This window comes from Pyrus communis, chromosome 8 (assembly GCF_041283825.1).
Source record: "Pyrus communis isolate YQ-2024b chromosome 8, ASM4128382v1, whole genome shotgun sequence".
Lineage (NCBI taxonomy): Eukaryota > Viridiplantae > Streptophyta > Magnoliopsida > Rosales > Rosaceae > Pyrus > Pyrus communis.
Genome location: NC_142572.1, coordinates 1,066,284 through 1,084,631, shown reverse-complemented (window position 1 = coordinate 1,084,631; position 18,348 = coordinate 1,066,284). Strand labels below are relative to the sequence as shown.

The 18,348-nt window shown below is 37.0% G+C and overlaps 1 protein-coding gene across 1 annotated transcript; it reads left to right on the top strand.

Annotated features, from left to right (window-relative positions):
• Positions 1-7,260: 7,260 nt before the first annotated feature.
• On the top strand, positions 7,261-18,309 carry LOC137717579 (S3 self-incompatibility locus-linked pollen protein). The gene is made up of 15 exons (XM_068456989.2): positions 7,261-7,600; positions 8,322-8,384; positions 9,284-9,366; positions 9,457-9,718; positions 10,554-10,635; positions 11,940-12,001; positions 12,135-12,229; positions 12,907-12,986; positions 13,144-13,227; positions 14,272-14,388; positions 14,751-14,836; positions 14,984-15,090; positions 17,021-17,112; positions 17,196-17,272; positions 17,542-18,309. Exons 1-15 carry the CDS (start codon positions 7,448-7,450, stop codon positions 18,019-18,021), a joined length of 1,923 nt encoding a protein of 640 aa, XP_068313090.2. The 5' UTR covers positions 7,261-7,447; the 3' UTR covers positions 18,022-18,309.
• The last annotated feature ends 39 nt before the right edge of the window (positions 18,310-18,348 follow it).

Below are 18,348 nucleotides of genomic sequence, written 5' to 3'. Positions count from 1 at the left end.
ACCATGAAACTTTGGAGTAGTTGGTTACATTTGGAAGAACTAAAGAGGATGGGGTGCTTGGTACTGGATGGAGTTTTTGCGACGATAATTTATGTTTTGTTCGTTTTGGGTATACATGGTACAATAGTTTTCTACAGGCAACACTGGCTGACAGAGGAGTTGTGCAAGCTTGTTTTCGAATGATCGAAATTACGATATGGAAAATTATGCGTCATTGGGAAATTACTTCTTGCTTATCGAGACAACAAATGTGTGGTTAATATCACAGGCGGCCAACCGTTGTATCGATAACTTATGCGTTGGGTTCGTTAAGCAAGTGGGCAAGAAGATCCATCTACGACAGCTATTACAGATTCGCTATTGTTGGGGCTCGACCCAAAGACATACCTTTTCTCGGAGTACGTGACATTACGCATATTTGGGCGAGACCCACCTTCATTTGCGGTTAAATTACCTTATTATAGTTTTAGATGAGGTTCAATCTCTTTGTCTCATTGAGTACTACAACTTTCCTTTTTGAATCACCCAATTTCATTGAGTATTGAAGAAGTTATATCCATTTGAATCTTACCCAGTTTCCGACGACCTCCGAGGCTTTCGAGACATTTTCTGGCTAAACCATAGCGACATACCATTCTCTTTGTCTCATCGAGGACTATAACTTTCATTTTTGTTTCACTTGATTTCATTGAGTAACGAAAAAGTTATGGGCGTTCGAAGTGGTGCCCAGAAACCAGCCAATTCATTGGCCTAAAAATAGGTCAACCCAACCTAAGTCCTTTGAAACCAGCCCAACCCGTGACCATTTTAAGCCCAAGCCCAATTAATTACCCAGGCCTTTTTATCAACCCAATTCCCTAACCCATTAACCTAGAAACCCAAAACCCTTTAGGCCTAAACCCCTTAGCCCATTTACCTAAACCCAACCCAATTTCTAATTCTAAAACCCAACCCAAAACCCTAAGTGAACTAAGGCCCTTGGGCAGTGTGAAGCATAGACCCAAGCTCAAAAATCCTCGAGACCCTTCATAGCGTAATTCAACGTCCTGAATTCATTTCCATCGTCCGTTTCAATTGTTATAATAGAGTTTTATTAATTTGACCCTTTATGTGCTTAGCAACAATTATTTGTGACGATTCCGTATTCGCTAGTTTGCGTGGTTCTTCGGCGGCTAAATATCTGTGAGTGGACCCCTTCTAAAAATGCATGTTTTAATAGTAGAAATGCACACATGAAAAACATGATTTAATGATTACATTTTGTGAAACGTTTTACGAGATAACATACTTATTGAGGCTAGTTTGAATTATTACTATTTTTCCTATAACCCATGTTATTTATAGGATATCTGATGGATGACGATATAATATTTAGAACATGTTTCGAACGCTTCTTTATAGTATAGATGATGTATGACTTTATACTATGAAGATGCTTTTCAATTATATATATGTTCAATAGTTTTGTACTTATCTAGTGGTCCCTATTCCGTTACGGAACGATGGATAGATTCCATCACGAGCGAGGGTACAATGTTGGCATAGGGCCTAAAGATGGTTTTCCTCTGGCTATTAGCGCAAGGACATGGAGCTAGCACGGGGCCTGGGGGTGATTTTCCTCTGGCAATTGGCACAGAGACTAGGAGCTGGCATGGGGCCTAGAGGGACATTGGACATTCACTAGTGATTACGATAAATAAGAGATATGTTTTGAGGCATTACCCCGCATGCTAGGTTTCGGAAAACCTATTTTTATCATGATATATGTGTTTTCATAAAACCTGGACGTTAGTATGTTGATAACTATTTTATTATATATATATATAAGTACAATTTGACTGAAAAATTAATAATAGTCGATGTTTTGAATTTAGAATCACTCGCAACAATTAATTATCAACTGAAAACACCACCCACACATGCAAATAAAAGCAAAAGGGTCGATCCAATTTAATAGGCACTGCATAAATAGATATCCCAAAAGTAGGAGTACAAGTAAAGCAAAATCTAAATTAAACACAGAAAACGCTATGTAAATGATATATCCGGCTGCCTGAAATGGCAACGATTAAGCTATCTAGCTTAAGTATTCCAAAGTCAGATATGAGTCCATAAGAATATAGCACGCTGAAACGAACAATAGTTCAACAGCTGCTGCATGTATGTACGCACCCAGGAAGATATATCATGATCAGAAATCAGAAGGATGATATATCATTGCTCAAAAGGGGTGGGACAGGGAGGATCCTAACTGTCCTTATCTTCAGGGAAGAAGAACTCTTCCCATGATCCAGTTCTCCCCATCTTTTTGTTCCCCTCGGGGCATTCTGAGATCGTGTCGTGACTAATCTCATCACAAAAAGAACACCAAAGGATATTAACACGCCGCCCGTATATTTCATAGCCCTTGCCAACTTGAGTTACGCCGAAAGGGAGACGTCTCCTCCAGGGACATTGTTCAGGAGCGTGGCCAAACTTAGTGCAAATTGGGCAACCTGACGGCAATTCGGAAACTACACGTGGCTCGACTATGCATTTGGGAATTTTGTCCTCCTGGTAAAAAGTTGGGTTAGCATTCTTCTCCTCAAGTTGGATTTGGGCCAGAGAGTCCGCAACAACCTTTATATTCTTGAGGTGAGTCGTCGGAGAGTCTTTAACAGCCGCCTTGTTTTCTTTCTTTTTATCTGTGTGTTTTGCAAAATGTAGAGATACGTTAATAATTATAGAAAAGCTAAGCAGGTCATCCGCACTCGTGAGAGATTTTTCAGTATGTTCGGAACACAGTGTACGGTAAGCTATATGTCAGTATACAATTGGAGGAACACTTGAAAAAATGAAATTCCCACCAATTGTATATTGGTGTGCATCATGTTTGCAATTTGGAGAAGGTAAGCAACATGATGCACACCAATATGTCCAAGTAAAACTTTCTCTCAGATGTAGTGATAGTCGATTTCAACATGCTTAGTCCTAGCATGGAAAATAGGAATGAATGCAAGAGCAATGACACTTTTGTTATCACAATAGATCACAGGTGTCTTTAGCAAAGGAAAGGATATATCTTGCAGGATCTTGCACACCTAAGTAATTTCAGCATCAGTGTTGGCAAGAGATATGTACTCTGCCTCTGTGGAGGATCGAGCAATTGTAGCTTGTTTTTTAGCACTCCATGAAATTAGGTTAGGTCCTAGGAAAACATAGTAACCATTGGTGGATCTTCTATCCACAGGGCAACCTGCCCAATCTATATCAGACCAAGCAGTAAGGCATTAAAGACCTTGAGTAAACCAAAGACTTGAATCCATTCAAGTATCTGAGGATTCTCTTGACTGCATATAGGTGAATAGTTATTGGTGAATGCATATATTGACAGACTTAGCTGACTGCAAAGGCTAAATTAGGCGTTGTCCAAGTTAAATATTGTAAAGTACCAACTGGGGACCTGTAATAAGTGGGATCAGATAAGAGAGTGCCTGAATGATCTAATTTGGATGCAAAAACAGGTGTGGCACAAGGTTTAACTCCAAGCATGTTTGTCTTTTTAAGTAAGTCCAAGGCATACTTACACTGATGTATAAACAAACCCTTTGTTGATCTTTGAACTTCAATACCCAAAAAATAGTGGATATCTCCCAAATCCTTGAGAGGAAACATAGCTTGAAGCTTGGAAATGATGGATTGACACTCAGAAGTGGAACTTCCAGTGATGATTATATCATCAACATAGACCAATATAAAGGTAATGGATGTATCTCTTTTAATAAATAGGTTGGTATCAGAATATGATGAACTGAAGCCCAAAGAGATAATAGCCTTGTAGAAAGCCTCATACCAAGCTCTAGGGCTTGTTTAACAACATATATACAATATTGGGCATTGAAATGAAATGATAATTCAAAAGCTGCTACATACATGCACCTAGACCTCCTCAGCTTCAGCACTCAGCATGATGGTATATCATCGAGCAAATATGTGGGCATGGGCACTTCCTTGATCCTGTTTCCCTGAGTAGTTTGTTCCAATTCGGGCAGTCATAAATCCTGTGGAGACCAGTCTCGTTACAATAAGCACACCCAAGGCGAATAATACGCCGCCCATCTACTCCATAGCCCTTGCCAATTACCTGAGTTACGCCAGAGGGGAGTTGTTTCCTCCGGGGGCAAATTTCAGGCCAGTGGCAAATTGAACAACTAGATGGCCAAGTCGGCAACTGTGCATGGCTTGGCTGTACATCGACCGGCTAGGCATGTGGGATTCTTGTCCACCTTGAATAAGATGGACTAGTATTCTTCTCGTACAAGAAAATGTGCTATATAGGGCACCATTTTGAGTGCACTATTCTTTAACAATGGCTTTGTAAATTGGATTGTCAACATTGTTAACCTTTGCAACACCGTGCATTGGTGTGTCTGCTATAAAAAATTTTACACCAAAGACATATTATATGTTTTTCAATTTTGGGGGACTTAATTTTCAGTTTTCTTCTCCCTATTTTCTGTCAAAAGTATATTTTTATTTTCCTTTAATAACCATATAAATACAAAGTTTACCCCAACCCTAATGTCGGCAGCGGATATTGATGTTTGCCACCGACTTCAGAGTCTACTGTTTATAATTGGCACCAACAAGAACGGTGTTCTATGGCTATTTTCTTGTAGTGATCACCAGCTGCCCGAGATTGGTACTCATATTATTGTTGGAATCTCTGTACCTCAAGCTGTTTGGTGTTTGGTGTTTGGAGGCTTGAAAATTGAATTATAGGTGTTATGACCAAATAACTCACTACAATTGCCCATTAAAAACACAAACCCCACCAGGACAAGCAAAGCAAATTAATAGGCACTGCACAGATATGATATTCCAAAGCCAAATTAAACACAGAAAACACGCACAATAAAGTATATATCCACCAGACATGAACACAGTCCAACTTTTATTTATTAAACTTGAACCCTACAACACTATACTTTTATTTTACCATTAAATTTGATTATCATCAGGACTCTCTCCTTTAAAAAATGTGATCATTTCTTTCAAAGATTTCAAAAAGTCTTTCGTAGGCCTTCCCATATAAATCACTTCGTTGTCATTGAACATTGCGACTTCGTTGTATGAGAACTTCGCTGACTCGAATCCCACCGAACTTCCCTCTCTCTTTCTCTTGTTTCCCTTCAGCGTTGTCATATTAAGTTTGTAACTTTTCAAATGAAACTCGTTGGTACTAAAGTGTGGACGTTTAATGACCAGGATCAGGGCGTGTCAGGTGTTATACCTATCTCAGTGTTTTATTTCCCCCACCCACCTTATAGTCACATCCACCATAAAAATACAGAACACAACATAAAAAAATTATTATAATTTAACAAAAATGAAAATTATCAAACAAATATGCCCAACAACTCCAACTCCAAATATCACAGTAGTCCCCTCCCTAAAAAATTCCCAGAACCGTCACTATCAACACACCCAAACCTCAACCCAACCGCTCCCCCCCCCCCAAAAAAAAAAAAACACACCCAGTGCCCCTCCTCGCCCAAAATCCTCGTTCGGCATCAACAACATGTTTTGGGAATCGGGAGATGGTTCTCGAGTCCCCATTTGATCAAGTCTTTGGAGGACCACAAAGGAGATCAATGGACGAGATGGGCTTGCCGTCCAAGCACGGCCTCGACGAATTTGGTGAAGGTCTAAGCCATGGCGAGCGAGACAATCAGTGAGAAAGCCAGTGCATAAGACAGAGGGAGAGGAGAAAGAGAGGGAAGGAGGAAGAAGCAGTAGAGTTTGGGGTTGAAGCATTGAGGTAGGAAATTAAAATGGGGTGAAGTTGTGGAGGCCGAGGTTGGGGAGGGTGGTGGTTATGGGGCTCTTCAAGTTTTTATTTTTTTTATTTTTTTTTCTTTTAATTTCATTTTTATGTTAAATAAGTTTTAAGTCTAGCTGTATAATAATTATATATGTGTTAAATTTTGAGTGGTAGTTATGTGCTGATGTGGTAATACTAAATTATCTAATGATTTATCCTAATTGTGGAGGTGAAGGGGCTTGTGGCAAGATATGATTCGTTGGTTTTTAGGTATTTGAAGGTCATTTTATACAAGGATAAATTTGTCAATAAAAATATTATTTTAAAGTGGGTGAAGTGATAAGACACTAGGGTGGGCTTAGTAGCACTTTTGTAAAGATAAATGAACACTTAAGTACCGAGGTTAATTTAACGAACAAGTGCAGTTTGACCAACTTCGAACTCTTTCATAAAAGGGTACGAGTTGTTACGAGATTTATGAACAAATTTCAAGAGTGTTTCATTTTAAAAACCAAATCTCTACGTTGTAAACCATCCTAACTACTTCTAACTTGATTTATTTGTATTTAAATTGTCACAACTAATGTGAAAAATCGTACATTCTTATGTTTCAAATCATTTCACCCAAATTATACTTGTACCCAGTTTCATATGGGAGATGTTTTATGCACATTTCCTGATGCAAACCCTCTTATTCCCCCGATAGTTAGAAAGTTTGTTATTCTTCCGTGGAATGTGACCCAAAAACACTCTATTAAATTTTCCTGAAAAGAATTTATTTTAGATATATGCTTAAACCTGTGGCATTTTATAGAAATATACTATTGTATTTTCACTAAACCTTTATTTTTGGGTGTATAATACTTCGAAAGATTAAAGTAAAATACTGATGTATTTTCATTAAACTCTTATTTTTTAGTATGTAATAATTGAAAGATTAATGTTCATTTAAATAGCATGTAAATATAGTGCTTAATGAAATGATTGTAGCTGGATTGTTGAATAGAAAAAAACTTCATAATTTAGATATTAATATTTAGTAATTTAGTATTGTTTTTTCATTTGATTATTTATTGAAGTAAGTATATTGTTCTTAAACATCACGAGTCGGGCAACATATTTTAATGGGTTGAGTTTGTATTATTATTTATTTTTTTAAAACAATAGAATAATATGAATTAATGGAAGGAGGATTCGAACAGAACTTGAAATGGATCTTTTCCGGACTCTTACCCAATAGAATCGGTTAGGATCTAGGATAACAAATTTGGAAATAAATCTTTTTTGGATTTCTTCTATTAAATTCAATAAATCAACAAATTCAGATCCTTGAAATTTGATCCAAAGACTAAAAACAGGAAATTCTTTTAAAAATTATAATAACTTTAATCGTTAGATCAAATTTCAAGAATCCAGATTAGATAATAGAGTGAATTTGGTAGAAGATATCCGAAGGGATTTCCAACAAATTTGACACGTGAAACACGAAAGTCAGATATTTACACCCATTCCTTCAAACATCATGACGTAATCGGTGTTCCATCGCTTCCTCGGGAAAATCGTCGTTTCTCAACCCCAAACTTATCACATTATGAAAGAGTAGAGAAGGAGATAGAAATATCAGAGAGAAAGGGAGAAGAAGACATGGATGCGGAGCAGACCTTCATCCGAGTACAAGAGCGGTTCTCGCAGATCCTGACGCCGAAAGTGAGAGCTGCTTTGGAGTATATATACCTCTTCATCGCCATCACCTTGTTCTTTATTCTCGTTGTGATGCACGCCAATTACGTTCAACAGGTTTTTCCCTACTTCCTTGTGCAGATTTTTTATGCTTTTTAGGGTTTTTGAATTTAGCTGGAGAATTGTAATTTGTCCTTACATTTGCCTTAGTAGTTTGTTTCTGTTAGGGTTTTGATCAATTCGAGCTTAGTTCGTGTAAATCTTCACCAATTGCATTTCAGTTTGAGTTCCATTCATGTAAATTCTTGATCACTTGTAGGTCTTAATTTTGCAGATGTGCATTTTATTTTGTGAGTTCATACTTCACAGTAACATGGGTGGGTGAGCTCATAGTTGGCCCTCTTGATTGGGTCTTTAAAAGTTAAAATTAGATAGACGATCAGTTCCGGTCGAGTTTCTTCAGCCTTGATGTCATCAAAATAGTGTTTATACAGTTTTTTTGTTTATCATGTTTCCATATCTGAAATCAACTTATTGTACTGTAGAATTTGGATATAATGCTGCATAGGGGCTTGAGCGCCGAGAAAACTTGTATATTCACAAATCACAACTATTTCCCACCATGTATGTGTTTTTATTTGTTGAGAAAGTATTTGTGTCTCTGCATCCCCATACCCTGCTCTGATCATTTTAGTTTTCAAGGAAATGCTTAGATAATTGTTTAGGTGTGCTCCAGATGTATGCCCACTTTGTGTTTTCCCTTTTTTTTTTTTTTAAAGTTTTATTCCATAAAATCTTGTGAGCCTTTGAATTAACTTTGATTCCCTTGCATTGGAAGCCTGGCTGTTCAAGTGAACTTTCTGGTGTCGAAACAACAGAAGCCCAAATTATTCAAATTAAGGTATGTCGTCATGTCTTGTCACGCCCCGATTTGGCCCAATCTAAACCCGAGCAGGTGACACTTACTTTTAAGAGCAAAAAGTAACTACTTTAAAGTCTCCAAAACTGAACATAAACAGTTCGTTACCATTTCTTACAATAAACCTCAAAATGAACTACAAAGGCTCCAAAATCCAGTAAAAGTACTAAACTTCTAAAGTACACAAAGCTATCAAAACAGCTATTGCAACATCTAATTCTTCCTAAAAGAACCAAAATCTTCTACAGCTCTTCAAAAACATTCAAAACATGTCAACTTCTAACCCAAGCTGATCCGAAAGAGAAGGAAAAAATGGGTGAGCTACAAAGCTCAGTAAGCAACAATATCTGATATGAAATGATTAAACGCACAATCAAAGAAGTTGGATTCAAGAGGTGCAATACAATGAACACATAAATTCAATGATCAATAACGATACAAACAGCATATGTAATTCCTCATCAGTAAATCTAATGAGGCCTTATTCTCATGGTGGTGTGTTACTACCAACTGATCAGAGGTCCTGACTCCTTCACAAAGAAGGCACAGACACTATGATTCAGACGAACTGAGTCAACGACAACTTTAGATCCTATTCGATGTTTGACCATAAACACTTTGAGCGATGAAACAAAGGCAATGGTATATGAATCAATAATCAAAAGAGGTTCAAATGTCAAAGGGGGCAACTTAACTGAACCAAAGCTCAATAACAAAGTAGCTCAGAGATTCATAAACATGGAGGTAAAGCAAAGCTAACAACACAAGAATACTTACAGATTCACTAAGCTTGAAACCATGAAATCCAACAGGAGATTGAGTTTGTTTCTTATTGTGGCCTAACAGACATCTCTTAAATACTAACTGTTGTTTTGATTTAGATAACTAGTGCAGGGTTGTGGTCGCAGAATGAGTCAGAGTTCACCAATGTGATGGATGATGCCCCAGACACAAAATCTGTAATGTATAAATAAGACTTTGCTAATGTAGATGGAGATGGATTGACATTTTTTGCTTCAAAATTTTTGTTGATTTGGGTTGGTTCTGGTGTTAGGAGTGGTAAGTTGGAACTGAAGACTGATACTGAAGTTCTTGATCGACAGACAGATAGCTCTACCGATAGCCTGAATACTATGGCAACACTTGATGATGCCGTTGTCAAAAATGAAATAAAGGAGAGACGTAGTAGTTTTCTTTCACCTATGAAAGATACAGTTAGAGCCGCACTTGTTAACTTTATCAAACTGTGGAAAATGCGTCCCCGTCTCTTTTCAGTCTTTCGGAAACATGGAGCACATGTCATTGGAAATTTATGGGTAAGTAGACTGAGGCAATTGAAAATTAATAACTGAACTATAGTCATCCTTGGAACTACTAATATCTTGACCCTGTTTTCTAGTTACCAAAATCATTGGAATAAACCAGTGTGCATAATTGATTTGTGGTTGGTTTCTATACTTTGTAGTGTTATTACATTCTGCTGTTACTGCTATCCTTATAGGGTGTTCTATGTGCTTCGGAATATGTTGATGTGAATTTCTTTGACATAGTAAGAAATTTATATATCTCCCCAGATCTCAAATTTTCTCCATCATTTTGTTTTTAGGTGTCCCAAAATAGGTGCCCATAATCTAACAGCATTGCATAATTATGTAAACCTCCAATTACTTTTATTGATCCAAAATAGACTTACCAAAACAAACAGCTCAAACTAATAGTTGGTAGTTTTGGAAGATTGTGATTATCAATAGTGGCAGTATGTTATGTTTCAAGGTCCATTTACCTTTGATTTCATCTAGTTCATGTTGAAAATTATCATTACTGAAATTGCCATGGGCATGTCTCTTTTTTTCAATAAAGAAAAATTGGCTCTATCCACTTTGTCGTATAACCCCACTTTACCTTGATGTTTGAAGGATTTTGAAGAAGCCTTTCTTCCCCTTCTAATTTTTCTTTGTAGTTTCGTCCTACCTGCTGATTCCCTTAACATTGAAATAGTTGCCGCTTGCAGTGGCACTCTCTCTCTCTCTCTCTCTCTCTCGTGCATTTGACCAATTTCATATTTGGAAACGGATGCTTTGTGTGAACATTATTTGGCTTCTTGTATTGTAGTTTAAAGACCCTTTTGCTGATTTTTATTTTGAAGTGCAGAACATTGCAGGGATACATTTAGATCTTGATATTCCCAAGTGGTTGCGCATACTTCATTTGGACAGGCTTAACTTGTATGCAGGTTTCTGACTATCCTTTTAACCATTCATTGCATAGCATCATTTTGGATTCCATACACCCATGTTTGTTCTATTTTATTTTTTCATCCGGGAAAAGAAAAACAGTTAATTACATAGTGCATTTAAACCGAGTCTTATAGTTTAATAATTAAAGGAGCACAAACCATTTTTCCACCTTTTCCTTTCTGGAAGAAGAAGAAACAAATTTTTATAGCAAAGGAACAATAAAAATACGAGAGCAGACAAGAAGTCTGCGAAGGCACAAACTTTTTCAATGATAATGAAAATAAGAATGTTTGCCTTGGTTGGACGTGAATTTTTTATATACTTTTTTGTACAAAGGATTTAAATTTGGAATGCTGTTTCCGTGATTTGGTTGCAAATGCTTGATTGGGATACAAAACAAAGGTATACAACGTCATTTTCAGCAAGTTGTCTGGAGACTCTAGATATTATGTTCGTGTAAGAGGATGTTTTTTAATGTTGAAAGTCAGGCCTATGGAGGAGCATGGTGGAGAAGCATTTATTAGTGTTTGTTCTAGTTGAAACTCCTATTTGCCATAGCACCAATTCTTAGTATATCTTAGACACCATGAAAATTGCTTACATGAATATTTTTTGTAAATCATGAAGTCTTAAAGCTAAATAGTGGACAACGTAGATACCCTTGCTGCAGTACATTATCGCATCAAGGCTATCAATGGAACAAAATTTTGCTGTTGTACCATCCTTGAGTTCACTTCAGTCTCGCTGAAGATGTTGTCTATTCACTTGTTTTGAGTCATTCATCTAAAACCCTTTTTTCTAATAAGATAATTTGTGACTGTTGTACCACTTGTAATATACTCCGAAAAGGACAAATGGTTGAGCAGTTACTTTTTTTTTTTTTGTTTTTTTTTTTTTTTGTTTTTCTTTTTGCTAATAAGAGAGATTTCAATGATATGTACTTTTATTTTTGACACAGCTAGGTTCTTTACCTTCTTTTGGGCTTCATTGTCTAAGTAATTTAGGGGCTTTCCTTTTATTTTCAGTCATTGGATTGGGTAAAGGTTGTGTTTTATTGTCCTGTTGTGTTTGGAGTTGGCTGCTGGAACCAAAGGCAGCAATTAGGAAAAGAAACATGAGAGCTGAATCCATGTTTCTAGTTATCATTACTTTATAGCCAGTATAAAATATATTATCAAAGTTCACCAATTTGGATTGCACTGTGTCATTTTGTTCAGTGTATCAGTTTTCAACAGCCTTTCTTGAGCTTATGAGAACTGAAAGTCATTGCTATTGACAACTTGTTTTGAATCTGTTTCAGTGCAGTGGCTTGAGACCAGAAGCAAAACTTTTGAACCAACCTATTTGTACACTATGGAAAAGGTTAATTTTGAATGTGATAGATTATTTCCACTCATTTCTCCTGAACTTTCTGATGAATTGGACTGCACAGGTTTTGGCTTCAGAAGCTTGTTTCGTAATAGTTTTCTAATGTCTTTATCAACTTTGTTTGTAGGGTTATTTCTTACTACCTGAAAGTGCCAGGTCTCGGCATAATATTCGTGCTGTAAACATTAGCATATCAGCTCGGCATTCTTGTTTTGGGAACAGGTAATGATATTATCTCCTGAAAATAACTACATATATTGGTTTGCGTGGTGTGCTTTTGGTTTTGGTAGTGAAATTTTTGTCTAGAACCCATACATTAAATCAAAGTCAACTTAACCCAAGTGCTTGTAGCATACAAAATGAAACATCAGTTGTCTGCCTTGGCTTTGTTTTTTTCATAAACTACAGCTTACCTGTCATATGCAGGAGTGTTTGTTTTTTTGTTTTTAATCAGGAATATTGTGATTTATTTATTGGCCATTTTTATTGTTGTTTTTGTTAATATATTTCTATGTTGTATACTGAGATAGTAGCCATACTTTTCTTTAGGCTTGGATAGCTTGTTACTAAAGTAACACTTTTTTGAAATTATTTTTCTCAGTAAGATGAGAGACTTAGGAGATCTTTTAACTTTTCGGATAGCCTGGTTGGGATCAAATATAGCTCAATAATTCAGGACTCTGATGAGTATATTGCTTATGTGTGCTATATTTTGCAATTTATCAACAATGGATATTCATGGTGCACCTTTTACTTTCAGTTTCTTTTCTCATAAAAGCATTATTTATCTAAGAAATTTTGTAATTTATATTGATTTGTAACTTTGAGTTATTAATAAGCATATGAGAGTGGTAAACTAGTACGTGTTTTGATTGTTGTGGCTTACATTGAATCACCAGGTGGCAGCAGCTACTCATTAACAGATTTGTTGGATATGATACTATTTTAATAAATAGTTTATTGAGTTCACCTGGACAAGGTAAATTAGCAGTTAATTTCCTTTTTCCTTTCTATATGTGGCACTTGTAAATAAGCTAGGACATTTGGAGGAGAGCATTAATTAAATTTAGTGGCAAAATTACCACTTGAGAGTGAGTTTCAGGACTTGTGCCTAAGCTTGTTATTACACATTGCAGGATATCTTTATAATTTTCAGACAAAGGAGTTTTTTAATATCAGCTATGCACAAGAACCGCCACAAGGCCCTGCAAGGTTTGGAGGTTTGTTGACTTGTGCCTTCTATTTCCATTCTTGTGCAATGTTGTTTCATTGTGAATCTCACTAGTAAACTTGACTTTTCACATATAATTATAAGATGCCATGGCTTTTATTTTACATCAGCCTTTGTGAAATTTTCAGTTTTGAGAAGCACTTGTTGTTGAGGTATATAAAATAATTTTTTTGATGAATATGAACTTATGTTAAAAAGTAGTGCATCTACTTCTCAAATGCATAAAGAACGAAGAATACATAATGTACTTGTTAAGTATACTACAGAAACCTTTTTGTTATTCTGTAAAGCACCTGTGACAGCATTAGAATGCTTGTTTTTCCTTAATCAATCAGGGAGGGGGTATCAAACTTTTAACCTCATTCAATACTTGGGAAGACAAGTAGCACTACACCAAGAGCTAAGTTGGTAGAACATTACTCGAGTTTATTAATGTATTTCTGGTCTCTAATATATTGGGAAATTTGGATCTGTAAGTATTTGCAGGAATAATGACTTTGAGATTAGAAGGGTTTGAACTTTATGGAAAATGATTGTAAGACGGCTGAGAATTTTCACTGGGTGGCGACTGGGATTTAGGATTTAGGATGGTTTGGTTAAAGTAGCTGTACAACAGTTGCATTATTTATCCTATTTACTTTTTTTTTTCTTCATAATATTGATTTATAGATCTTGAATTTCGCTTTCCCAAAAAAAATATTTTATAAAAGTCGGCCACGTGGAATGTATGTAATGATGTTTAAAACTGTGATGCTTTCAGTTTTACATTAAAGGTTAATTTGGGTATTTGAAAAAAAAAATTGTGTAAGTAAGGATGTTATAACAAATTTTATGGAATTAAATCTGGCCAAACAATCAACTGAGGACACTCAAAAGTAAAATATGCTACATTATCAGGGACCTTAGACTACTAAAAATCAAGTATTTATGAAAAAAAAAAAAAAAAAAAAGGTGCTGAAACATATTTTATTCTTTTTCAATTCTATATGCATTATGCTAAGAAAAATTCTGTCTTGATTTGGTTTCTGTGCAGACTACCTTGTGACAAAATGTGGTGTGCTTATGATGTCCATTTTTGTGTTCTTTACAACCACCATGTCTGTGTCATTCACATTGAGAGAGACACAGACTCGCATGCTGAAGTTCACAGGTTTGTGTTATTTAATTTTGTTATTCTGGATAAAGCAAGATGCTAGCTCCATTCACAATACATGCCCCCATTAGTGTCTTCTTCCGTCCTTGAGACAATGAAATAATGCGTGTTAGGAAACTCTTAATTGTATTTTGACGTTAAATCAGGAAATAGCACTTATTCACGTGTTAGTAATACCATCAAATTTAAGGTTTTGTTCACTGAAAACATCATCCATTTTGGTTCCCTGGTTTGATGAGTATATCATTTTTATAAATAAAGTGAGGTGGCAACGTAATTGTTTGGGTTTCCCTGTGCATCATACATCCTCCTTATCCTGCCTCTATATTTGGGTGCTTACTTTTGCCAAACTATTGCAGTGCAGCTTCAACACCATGCTCGTCATCAGCTTCCAACTTTCCAGTTAATTTTTGTGCATGTAATTGAATCACTTGTCTTTGTGCCGGTAAGAGTACATCGTTTTTGTTCACCATCACACAATATATAGTCAGTCAACGAATTTTTGGAATTTTATTTATTCATTTACTTATGTTTACTTGCAAATGAAAAGTTTGGATTTCCACATTTCATGCCAAACCATTTGTGGTTGCAGATAATGATCGGTATATTATTTTTTCTGTTCGAGTTTTATGACGATCAACTGCTGGCTTTTATGGTCCTCATACTCGTCTGGTTGAGTGAATTATTCACGCTAATCAGGTTTCTCTCTCTCCCCTTTAAATATGTGGCAGGAAAATTATTGGGTGCCATACCTGTACACATAATGAGGATGTTTCAACTAAAAAATTATTCACTCTGAGAGACATTCCTTTCCACAGTTCATGTGATGGGAATCGTGGTGTCATTAGTCAATGCATGAGTTCATAGTTTTCATCCGGCCATATCTTGGTTGTAATGTATAAATCAGATATGTGGTCTAGACACAGATGATTGCTCAACTTGTTGCTCTTTAGAATCTGGTATGTAGGCCTATTTTAGATTGGCAGTGCTGGGCTTAATATGGATAAAATATTACCTGAAAGTCAATACTTAACCAGATTTGAGGCAGGGTTAGGTTGTAACCGGCACTCTTTTGAAACTGATGTGGCTTTAGTCCCATTATCTCTGCAGTTGATTGCCTTGATCAAGGGGTATTTTTTATGCAGAGAATTTTATTAGGAAAAAAAGAAACAAACGGATAGGGTGGTCTAGCAGACCAGTCCAAACACTTCAACCACAACAAAGATCACAAAACCAAGCAAACAAAAACAAAAACAACCTAAAGCCAAAAACACAGCTGGACTAGCAAAGAGCTGCCTTCCAGTCTAAACAAAGCAAGCAAAGCTATATTCCAGTGAACTCATTAGAATCCTAATCCCATAAGACTGATAGAAACTGAACTTCATCCCAAAGCTCCTCAATACTTGCTCCCCCGTAATGCTTGAAGATCCTTTTATTTCTCTCCATCCAAACAACCCAACCCGCAGCATGATAAAGCCAAGCGAAACCCTGGCTTTCTTCCCCTTCCACAATGTAAAATGGGTCTCACTGATGAGGGAAAGATAATTCTTTGGGATACCCAAGAGATACCCATCTCCTGAACGTCAGCCATAAACTCAAAGTCACTGGACAATGAAGAAAGGTGTCGTCGATTGATTCAGAGGAAGATTTGCATAAGATGCACCATTGAGGTAGCAAATTAAAATAGGGGCGTCTTCTCTGAACACGTATTGACCTTGCTATGAGCTACCAACCAAGACAAAATTTTGACATTTGAAGGAACTCAAGATTTCCATATTAGCCGAAAGGGATGGAAAGATTGCTCATTTTCCAATTTGGTGATGTGGTTGTAATGAGATCTGCACGAAAATGTTCCACAGGTGTCCAACGACCATCTCCTTGAGTACAGCCTAGAGTTGTGAATGATGACATTGTTGACCATACCTAGGAGGGATGAAGATTCTTCCACACCCCACTCATTTAAATTCCTCCTAAAGCCAAAGTTCCAATTCCTCCAACCATTAGACGCATCCATTATTTGAGAAATAACCTTGTTGCAAGAAGCAGACAGGTTGTAGAGTAACTGATCTTTCAAGCAAGAAGTACCCAACCACACATCTTCCCAAAACGGAATTCTTTTGCCATTTCCCACAACAAAGCTACAATTGGAAATCAAAGAGTTGAAACCCTTGGATATGTCTTTTCACTGGTCGTGACATGATCCAGTCAAAACAACCTTTGAATCCCACCCATTAGGTGAAACACCATATTTACTCTTACTCACCAAGTTCCATAAAGCTTTCGGACACAAAGGAACTCCAAAGCCACTTAGCTAGAAAGGCTTTATTTCTAGCCTCCAAATTTCCATTTCCCAGCCCTTGGATATGTCTCCAAAGCCACTTAGCTACAAAGAAAATCACCAAGTGCCCTAAGATGTACCATGAAAGAGTTGAAAGCCTTGTTCATGGGCTTTGATAATGTGAGTCGCTATGTAACTTGGCTAAGATATGATCTTAGAAAACTTTTATGGCCCAATGCATTGATAATGGCACCTATTTTAAGGCTAATTTTCCCGCCATTGTGCACACCCTATTTTTGCTACATTTCTAGTTTGTATCATGCTCTTCTCATTTGATTGCCCTTCTTGCAGTGTCCGGACGCCCATTTCTATGAAGTTCTTTCCCCGCTTCTTTTTGATCTACTTTCTTGTTTTCCACATCTATTTCTTTTCCTATACTTATGGTACGTATTACTTCTTGCTTTACTGTTAGATGGAAACTATTTTTTGTTTTGTTGCTAAAATCCTCCTTTCGAACTGTTTGCAGGTTTTTCGTATTTGGCTCTTTCTACAGCTGCCGCTTTTATGCAGCATCTCATTCTATACTTCTGGAACCGTTTTGAGGTAACCCTTAACCCTTATTGTGTAGATTCTTTCCCTTTAGGGCCTGGCTTATTGTGTAGATGAAATATTTTTGAATGACACGATCTATTGCAAACTACCATGTACTTTGCGTATTTTCCTAGTTTGACAAGAGACCAGAGGCATAACTGGTACAAGAATAAGATCATTAATGGAACATTTGAGTGTGGTCTGTATGTTATTGTTGAGATCTGTAACGACCTTAATTAGTCGAAGTTTAACCAGTTATTATCTTGGTACACTCCCTGCAGGTACCAACTTTACAGAGGTTCATCCAAAATCGACGATCTCAGCTCCAGCAACACCCAGATTTCCACATTACCTCGTCAACGTTCCTTGCCTCAACGGTACAGATCACAAGATTGAACCCAAGAAACCCCGACCTAGTTAATTCTGACTTGGAACCTGGACCCGGGCTGAGATCTGGATTAAATCCAGCAGTACCATCAAATGCAGCAGAAGCACCCGGCCTTCAAGAACAGTCAGGTAACGACAACCTAGACGGGGTAGGAAACCCTCAGGCTTCCGGCCAAGCTGATCTGAATCAAGCAGAGAATGGTCCCAACCCCGGCGCTATGAATTCATTCAGTTCGCTTCTGTTATGGATCTTAGGAGGGGCGTCCTCTGAAGGCGGCCTCAATTCCCTTCTTTCTATGTTCAGAGATGTGAGAGAGCAAGGACAAGTTTACACGGAACCCCCTAGGCAAGAAAATCAAGACATACAAAGGTAGCATCAGAACATTGCACGTATGGACGAAGGCGATCTTAGTTTGCTTCCTTTTGTTGTTGTAGATCTTCATGTATGTGAAGTAGTATAGCAAAAGGTTATGCTGGATATACATGTTTGTATAGAAATAATACGTTACATCGTCTTAGTTTATCGAAGAATACAATCGAAAGCAAGAATCGGATTTGTTGATGTCCGATTTTGCCTAGTCAAGCTTCTCACTTGCAGGACATTTTGGGGGTTTTATGAAGGAGATGGGCATCCAACTTCGAAATGAAATTTCCCGTACTTATTTTGTGTGTGGTTTAGGGTTTAGTGTGGTACATGTTTT

What these genes read in the sequence shown, in the direction of transcription:
- LOC137717579 (XM_068456989.2), top strand. Translation starts at nt 7,448, where the DNA reads ATGGATGCGGAGCAGACCTTCATCCGAGTACAAGAGCGGTTCTCGCAG. An exon ending in CCAGACACAAAATCTGTAAT is followed by an intron (nt 9,367 to 9,456) that starts GTATAAATAAGA and finishes TTCTGGTGTTAG; the next exon opens with GAGTGGTAAGTTGGAACTGA. An exon ending in CATTCTTGTTTTGGGAACAG is followed by an intron (nt 12,230 to 12,906) that starts GTAATGATATTA and finishes TTGAATCACCAG; the next exon opens with GTGGCAGCAGCTACTCATTA.